Raw genomic sequence first — 9846 nt, 5'->3', positions numbered from 1 at the left:
TATACAAAAAGATACACAACACCACTAATAATTGGGATAGTGGGATATTAAAATTTAAACCACAATGAGATATCATCTTATGCCTGCTAAAATAGCAAATGCTTGTGTAAAAATAGGAAAAGGAAACTCTTGTGAACTGTTGGTGGGATTGTAGACTGGTAGAGTCAAAATGGAAAGCAAAATAGAGGTACTTTAGAAAGTTAAAAATGAAACTACTGTATGATCTAGGAATTTCACTTCTGGGAATCAAAAACATTGAATCAAAGGTATCTGCAGTCCCTTATTGAAAGTTGCATTATTCATAATAGCTAAGACATGGAAACAATCTAAGGGTTCATCAAAAGATGAAGGGATAAAGAATCATTGTTTGTATATACAACTGAATGTTATTCAGCAACAGAAAATGAGAAAATTTTACCATTTGTGACAACATGGATGGGCCTTGAAGGCATTCTGCTAAATGAAGTCAGATAGAGAAAGACAAGTATTTTATCTTCCCATGTATATGTGAAATCTTAAAAAAAAAACAACAAAACTCATAGAAATAGAGATGAGGCTTGCAGTTACTAGAAACAGAGGGTGGGGAGGGAAATTGGAGGAAGGTTAAACTTCCAGTCACAAGATAAATGAATACTAGTAACATAATGTACAACATGATGACTAAGCTAAGGAAAGTTAAGAATAAATTCTATGAGTTTTCATCACAGGGTGCAAGGATTTTCCTCTTTTATTTCTTTCCTTCCTACTATTTCTATATGAGAAGATGTATTTTACCTGAATCTATTGTAGTAATCATTTCATAATATGTAAACAAAATCATCATACATTGGTCTTAACTTATACAGTGATGCAGATCAATTATTTATCATTAAAACTGGGGGGACAAAGAAAAGATCGAATTGATTAAATAAATGAAAATATAGGCAGGAAATTAAATAGTGCAAAGAAAGACAATTTCCTGCAAGAGTGGTTTAGAAAGCTTTCAAGGGAGAGGTAAAAAATTTTCAAGAATAGCATTTTTAAAAAGATTTTATTTATTTTTTCGTGACAGAGAGAGAGAGAGAGAGAGAGAGAGAGAGAGGCAGAGACACAGGCAGAGGGAGAAGCAGGCTCTATTTCATGCAGGGAGCCTGGCTTGGGACTCGATCCCGGGTCTCCAGGATCACACACAGGGCTGAAAGTGGTGCTAAACTGCTGGGCCACCAGGGCTGCCCAAAAATAGCATTTTTTACAAAACTTCATGTGCCCTTTTTGTGATTATTTTTTGCCCTATCTCAGAATACATTGTATTAATATTTACTTAGAAGTTTCATTTAATTGATTCAAATTTTACTTAATTAACATATATAAAAATCAGTTTTAGGACTAGAGGGCTGGTATCAATTTTTTTAATATGACAGAAGAATAAAATCGACATATATGGTAAATAAAATACATCTATTAAGTTCTAGTTAGACCCTCTTTATTTCAAAGGTTCCAAGCTTGTGGTAGACTAGCAAGTATTGGAAAGATGTTAAAAGGTCCATACTACCTGAGAAATCTATAGATTTAATGCAATCCCTATCAAAATGCCAACAGCATTTTTTACAGAATTTGAAGAAACATTTCTAAAATTTGATTGGAACCACAGAAGACCCTGAATAGCCAAACCAATCAAGAAAGAAAACAAAGCTGGAGGTATCACAATTCCAGGTTTCAAGATTGAATGATCACAAAATTCTATTCCTGAAACCAATACTACACTATATGTTAACCAACCAGAATTTAAATAAAAGCTAAAAATAAGTTATAGTAATGAAAATAGTATGGTACTGGTATAAAAACAGATACATAGATCAGTGGGACAGAACAGAGTCCAGGAACAAACCTACATCTATGTGGTTGATTAATCCATGACAAGTGGAGGCAAGAATAAACAATGGGGAGATAATCTCTTCAGTAAATGGTGCTGTGAAAACTGGACAGCTACATGTGAAAGAATGAAATTGGACCATTTTCTTACACCACACACAAATGGATTAAAGACCTAATCGTGAGCCCTGAAACCAAAAAATCCAAGAACAGAACACAGGCAGTAAATTCTCTAACATCAGTCATCGCAACATTTTTTCTATTTATGTCTCCTAAGACGAGGGAAACAAAAGCAAAAGTAAACAATTGGGAATACATCACAATTACAAAGCTTTTGCACAGTGAAGGAAGCCATCAACAAAACGACAAGGCCACCTACTGAATGAAAGGAGATATTTGCTAATGATATATCCAACAGGGGATTAATATTCAAAATATATAAAGAACTTGTACAACTTAACACCAAAAAAAATCTAATTAAAAATGGGCAGTCAGCATGAATAGACATTTTTCCAAAGAAGATATACAGATGGCCAACAGACACATGAAAAGATGCATATAATTATTTATCATCAGGGAAATAAGTTCAGTAAGATATGACCTTACATTTGTCAGAATGTCTAGAACCAAAAAGAAGAAATAATAAGGCTTGGCGTGGATGTGGAGATAATAAAACCCTTGTACACTGTTGGTAGGAATATAAATGGATACAGTCATTGCAGAAAACAGTACAGAGGATTTTCCAAAAAATTAAAAATAGAAATATCACACAATCCACAAATTCCATTACTGAGTATTTACTCAAAGAAAAGAAAAACACTAATTAGAAAAGATATATGCATCCAAATGTGTATTGTAGCATTATTTACAATAGCTAAGATATGGAAGGAATCGAAATGTCTATCAATAGATGAATGAATAAGAAAAATATGATGTATGTATATGTGTGTACATATTTATATTTATCTATACATATATATTGAGTATGCACATACATGCATACTCAATAGAATATTTGAAGCCATAAAAAGAGGATGAAATCTTCCCATGTGTGACAACATGGATGGACATAGAGAGGGCACTATGCTAAATGAAATAAGTCAGTCAGAGAAAATCAAATACCATATCATTTCACTTGTATGTGAATTCACAGCTCCTTTCCCAAAAGGCCCCAGTGCCATCTTATATATATGACCTCCAAGATCATCCTGATCATTTCTACTTTAGAGAGTAGAAGACAATGAGTGAAAACCAAGGGGCAGAGCTTTTCTCATTTAAAACAGAGATTACTAATATTCTTTACATTCACTTACCATTGATAGAACTTGATCACTTGACCACAGTTAATAGAAGGAGGTTGGAAAAAGTAGTCCCTAGCTGGGCAATTGTGTCTCAGTTGTAACTCAGTTACTACATTAAGAGGAAATAATTGATTTTGGTGTATAGCTAGCAAGATACATAACAGATTTAAGTTTTTGAATATATGAGGAAATTCCATGCATCATTTCAAAAATACTTAAATTATTTCTGTAATACCTTAGATATTCTTTTAGGTGATGTTAATTGGGGTTTAATCTGACAAGTATACACAATCATGTAATTTGTACCATGATTGTTATCTTGAATATTTCCATTACCTAAAAAGATGCAATATATCACTTTGCAGGCAATCCCCTTCCTTGACTTCTAACCACTGAAAACCAATCATATACTTTCTGTCACAACAGTTTAGCATTTTTAAAGAATTTTATATAAATGGAATTTGGTATATTATTTTCTTATATTTGGCTTCTTAAATTTAGAAAGATGCTTTTGAGATTCATCCATATTATTACAGGTTTCACCAGTTTGTTTCTTTTTATGGCTGGGTAAGATTTTTTAGTATGTATGTACTACATTTTATCATTCCCAATATCTATTATTATTGTGATAAGAACATTTAATATTAAATCTAGACCTTAACACATTTTTAAGAGAAAATAGTATTGTTATAGTATTTATAGCAGATTTACAGACCTTATTCAACTTGCATAACTAAAACCTTATAGCCATTGAAGAACTACTCGTATTTCTCTTACCCCAATGCCCTTGGCAACCACCATTCTACTCTGTTTCTATGACTTGACTATTTTAGATTCCTCATATAAGTGGAAACATGTCATATTTGTCCTTTTGTGACAGGTTTATTTAACTTGGCATACTGTTTTCAAGCTTTATCCATGTTTCTGCAAATGGCAGAAGTGTTAAAAGATTTTGAGATGATAAACAAAGCTGCTAAGAAAATATGAGTATGTCTTTTTGTAAGGTATGTTTTTATTTTTCTTGGATAAATATTTACGATGGTGATTGCTTGGTCACATGGCAGATGTATGTTTACTTTTTTAGAAACTTCCAAACTGTTTTAAAAGTTGCTCTTGTGTTTTTCAATCCCATCATCAATATCTGAGAATTTTAGTGACTCCATACCCTTGTGAAGACTTAGTTTTGCCTACCTTTTTAATTTTAGCCATTTCACTGTGTATAATGATATCACATGATGCTTTTGAGTTGCATTTCCTTAATTACTGATGATTTTAAGGATCTTTCCACATCCTTATTTGTGATGTGTATACATTTTTTGATGAGAATATTCTCATGCTTTCATTTAAGTTTTAGAAGTTAAATTTTTAAGTGTAAAAAAGCAGAAGGAATATCTAGTATTAATAAATATTAAAATCTTTTTGAAATTCAATTTAAAAACAAAATCTCATATAAATATATAAATTCTGGCTACATTTTTGGTGTCGAATAAAATAGAAAATAAAAAGATAAAAGATTATTGAATTAGGAGCAAAGAAAATTTTTTAAACATAAAAAATAAGATAAACCATTAGCTACACTTACCAAGAAGAAAAGAAACAGGACCCAAATAGAATCAGAAATAAAAAAGGAGACACTACAATTAATACCACAGAAATACAAAGGATCATAAGACAAAAATGAACAATAAAATGCCAGCAAATTGGATAACCTAGAAATATTCAACCTACAAAGACTGAATCATGAAGAAACAAAAAATTCTGAAGAGACCAATTACTAGTAAGGAGATTAAAACAGTAATTAGGAACTTCTTAACAAAGAATAGTCCTGAAATACATGGTTTCACTGGTGAATTATACCAAACATTTAAAAAAGAATTAATACTAATCCTTCTCAACTCCCAATAAAACAGAATGGAAGAGGAAGGAACAGACCTAAACTCATTTTATAAGTCCAGCATTACCAAGATATTAAAAACAGACAAGGACACTACAAGAAAAGAAAATTTAGGCTAAAATCCCTGATGAACATAGATGTAAATATCCCTAACAAATATTAGCAAATTGAATTCAACAGTACATTCAAAGGATCATAGAACATAATCAGTTGGGATTTATTCCTGAAATGCAAGGATGGCTCAACATCTGCAAAATCAATGTGATACACCACATTAATAAAATGAAAGGTTAAAATCATAGACCATCTCAATAGACACAGAAAAAGCATGAGACAAAATTCAACATTCATTCAAGATAAAAACACTGAACAAGTTAGGCATAGAAGGAATATAATAAAGATTACCTATGGCAAGCCCACAGCTCACAACATACTCAAAGATGAAAAATTGAAACATTTTTTTTCTCTGAAGTCAGGAGTAAGACAAGGATATTCACTCTTATCACTTTTGTTCAACATGGTATTGAAAGCGTTAGCCAGAGCAGTTGGGTAAGAAAAACAAATAAAGCATCCAAATTAGAAAGGAAGATATAAAAAGTCCCTATTTGTTGATGGCATATTATATAGGAAAAAACCTTAAAGACTCCATCAAAAAACTATTAGAATAGGTGAATTCAGTAAAGTTGCAGGATACAAAAAACAATATACAAAATCAGTTGTGTTTCTATACATTAATAGCAAAGTATCAGAAAAATAATTCCAATTAAAACTGCATCAAAAAGAATAAAATATCTGGAATTATTTTAACAAAGGAGGCAAAAGACTTAAGCTCTGAAAACTATAAAAAAAGTGATGAAAGAAATTGAAGAAAATACAAATAAATGGAAATATGTTCCATGTTTATAGATTAGAAAAGTTAATGTTATGAAAATGTCTATTCTACCCAAAGCGAACTACATATTCAATATAATTCCTATCAAAATTTCAATGGCATTTTTAACAGAAATAGAAATTTAAAAAAGTAATTTGTATGGAAGTGCAAAAAGACTCTGGATGGTCAAAGCAATCTGGAGAAAGCATCAAGCTAGAGCCATTACATTTCCTGATTACAAACAATATTACGAAGCTATAGCAATCAAAACAGTATGCTATTAGCATAAAAATAGACATACAGGTCAATGAAATAGAGTTCAGAAATAAACCCATCTATATATGGTCATTTAATTTATTACAAAGGAGCCAAGAATGTACAATGGGTAAAGGACAGTTTCTTTAATAAATGAAACTAGGAATATTCTACATCTATGTACAAGAAAATAAAGAAACTTAATCACTCTCTTATACCATATGCAAATATCAACTCAAAATGGATTAAAGAAAACAAACCAAAATGAATTAAAGGCTGGAAAAAGATCTGACACCATAAAACCAGAAGAACATAGTAAGTATCCTCCTTTTTTTTTTTTTAAAAAGATTTATTTATTTATTCATTCAGAGAGAGCAAAGAGAGAGGCAGAGACACAGGCAGAGGGAGAAGCAGGCTCCATGCAGGAAGCCCGATGTGGGACTCGATCCTGGGTCTCCAGGATCACACCCTGGCCTCAGGCTGCGCCAAACCGCTGCGCCACCAGGGCTGCCCAGTAAGTATCCTCCTTGATAACAGTAATAGCATTTATTTATTTAGTTTTACTTGACATCAAAACAAAAGGCAATAAAAGGAAAAAAATCAGAAAGTGAGACTACATCAAACTAAAAGGTTTTGCACGGCAAAGAAGCCATCAACAAAATGTTGATGTAAACGCAACCTACAGAAGGGGAGAAAATATTTGCAAATCATATATCTAAAGAGTTAATATTCAATATATATATATAAAGCTCATAGAACTCAATAGCAAAAGAGCAAAACACTATAGTTTTTAAAAATGGGCAAATCAAAACTACACTGAGCTATTACCTCACACCTAGTAGAATGACCATCATCAAAAAAAAAAAGACAAGAGATAAGAAGTGTTGGTAAAAATGTGGAGAAAAGGAAATTCTTGTGGACCATTGATGTGAATATAAATTGATGCAGCCAGTGTAGGAAACAATAGAAAATTTCCTCTAAAAATTTTTTTTAAAAAGAACTACCATGGTATCCAGCAATTTTACTTCTGGATATATATTCAAAGGAAATGAAACCAGTATCTTGAAGAGATATCTGCACTTCTGTGCTTCTTGCAGAATTCACAATAGTCAAGATATGGAAACAACCTAAGGGCCTATCAACAAATGGAAAGATATAGATGTGGTTTGTATATAGAACAGAATATTATTCAGCCATGAGAAAGGAAGGATTCCTGCCATTTGCAACAACTTGGATGGATCTTGAGGGCATTATGCTAAATGAAATAACCCAGAAAGGGGGCAGGGCAAGATGGTGGAGGAATAGGGGTCCTCAACTCACCTGGCCCCAACAACTTACCTAGATAACTTTCAAGTCATCCTGAATACCTATGAATTCCACCAAGATTTAGAGAGAGAACAGCCGGAATGCTACTGAGAGAAGGGTTTTCGCTTGTAGCAAGGCACTCTGCACTGAGCAAAATTACTAGAAGGAAGAACTCACCACAAAAGAAAGAATCAGAAACAGTACTCTCTCCCACAGAGTTACAGAATATGACGGCAATTCAATGTCAGAAAGCCAATTCAGGAGCACAATTATAAAGCTACTGGTGGCTCTGGAAAAAAAGCATAAAGGATTCAAGAGACTTCATGATTGCAGAATTTGTATCTAATCAGGCCGAAATTAAAAAACAATTAAATGAGATGCAATCCAAACTGGAGGTCCTAACAATGAGGATTAATGAGGTGGAAGAAAGAGTGAGTGACATAGAAGACAAGTTGATGGAAAGGAAGGAAGCTGAGGAAAAAAGAGAAAAACAAACTATCATGAGGAAAGGTTAAGGGAAATAAATTATAGCCTCAGAAGGAAAGTCTACGTATAATTGGGGTTCCAGAGAGCACTGAGAGGGCCAGAGGGCCAGAAAGCATATTTGAACAAATCATAGCTGAGAACTTCCCTAATTTGGGGAGGGAAACAGGCATCCAGATCCAGGAGATAGAGAGGTCCCCCCGCCCCCAAATCAATAAAAACCATTCAACACCTCAACATTTAATAGTGAAACTTGCAAATTCCAAAGATAAAGAGAGAATCCTTAAAGCAGCAAGAGACAAGAGATCCCTAACTTATATGGGGAGAAAGATTATCAGCAGACCTCTCCAGAGAGAGCTGGCAGGCCAGAAAGGGCTGGCAGGATGTATTCAGGGTCCTAGATGAGAAGAACTTGCAGCTAAGAATACTCTATCCAGCAAGGCTCTCATTCAGAATAGAAGGAGAGATAAAGAGCTTCCAAGATAGGCAGAAACTGAAAGAATATGTGACCACCAAACCAGCTTTGCAAGACATATTAAGGGGGACTCTGTAAAAGGAAAAGCCCACAGAATCCACAAAAACAGAGACTGAAATAGGTATTACGATGACATTAAATTCATATCTTTCAATAGTTATGACGAACGTGAATGGGCTAAATGATCCCATTAAAAGATGCAGGATTTCAGACTGGATAAAAAAGCAAGACCCATCTATATTCTGTCTACAAGAGACTCATTTTTTTTTTTTTTACAAGAGACTCATTTTAGACCTAAGGACACCTCCAGTCTAAAAATGAAAGGATGAAGAACCATTTACCATTCAAATGGTCCTCAAAAGAAAGCAGGAGTAGCAATCCTCATATTAGATAAATTAAAATTTATCCCAAAGACTGTAGTAAGAGATGAAGAGGGACACTATAAGCGACGCAAGATGGCAGCCACCACGGGCTCGGGAGTAAAAGTCCCTCGCAATTTTCGACTGTTGGAAGAACTGGAAGAAGGCCAGAAAGGAGTAGGAGATGGCACAGTTAGCTGGGGTCTAGAAGATGACGAAGACATGACACTTTCAAGATGGACAGGGATGATAATTGGGCCTCCAAGAACAATTTATGAAAACCGAATACACAGCCTTAAAATAGAATGTGGACCTAAATACCCAGAAGCACCCCCCTTTGTAAGATTTGTAACAAAAATTAATATGAATGGAGTTAATAGTTCTAATGGAGTGGTGGACCCAAGAGCCATATCCGTGCTAGCAAAATGGCAGAATTCATATAGCATCAAAGTTGTCCTGCAAGAGCTCCGGCGCCTAATGATGTCTAAAGAAAACATGAAACTCCCTCAGCCACCCGAAGGACAGTGTTACAGCAATTAATCAAAAAGAGAAACCACAGGCCCCCCCCTTCCCCCCATTCGATTTAAGCAGTCATTTTCCACAGTAGTACATTTTCTAGATACGTCTTGTAGACCTCAAAAGTACTGGAAAGGAAGCTCTCATTCAAAGGCAATTTATCTTAAGATACTGTAAACGATACTAATTTTTTGTCCATTTGAAATATATAAGTTGTGCTATAACAAATCATCCTGTCCAGTGTAACCACTGTCCACATAGTTGAACTTCTGGGATCAAGAAAGTATATTTAAATTGATTCCCATCATAACCGGTGGGCACATCTAACTCAACTGTGAAAAGACACATCATACAATCACCTTGCTGCTGATTACATGGCCTGGGGTCTCTGCCTTTTCCCCTTCTCCTCCTGCTGCCCCCCTCCCTCCCTCCACCCACCCACCCCTCTGTCCCTGCCACAGCCCTCCAGCTTGGGGTGGCTTGCTAGAATAGGCGTGAAGGTTTCAGGTCGCAGCCTGTGGGACTACTGCTGGGTG

The 9846-nt window shown here is 34.4% G+C and overlaps 1 protein-coding gene across 1 annotated transcript; it reads left to right on the top strand.

Annotated features, from left to right (window-relative positions):
- The first annotated feature begins 8885 nt into the window (after window positions 1–8885).
- On the top strand, window positions 8886–9367 carry LOC121478928 (ubiquitin-conjugating enzyme E2 variant 1-like). Its single transcript, XM_041734423.1, has one exon. The coding sequence runs from the start codon at window positions 8891–8893 to the stop codon at window positions 9332–9334; it is 444 nt and encodes a 147-aa protein (XP_041590357.1). The 5' UTR covers window positions 8886–8890; the 3' UTR covers window positions 9335–9367.
- The last annotated feature ends 479 nt before the right edge of the window (window positions 9368–9846 follow it).

Source organism: Vulpes lagopus, chromosome 19 (assembly GCF_018345385.1).
Source record: "Vulpes lagopus strain Blue_001 chromosome 19, ASM1834538v1, whole genome shotgun sequence".
NCBI classification, from domain to species: Eukaryota; Metazoa; Chordata; class Mammalia; order Carnivora; family Canidae; genus Vulpes; species Vulpes lagopus.
Note: the sequence above shows the minus strand (reverse complement) of the source record. Positions and strands in the feature narration are given on the sequence as shown.

Coding starts and splice junctions, on each gene's coding strand:
- LOC121478928 (XM_041734423.1), top strand. CDS start 8,891: ATGGCAGCCACCACGGGCTCGGGAGTAAAAGTCCCTCGCAATTTTCGA.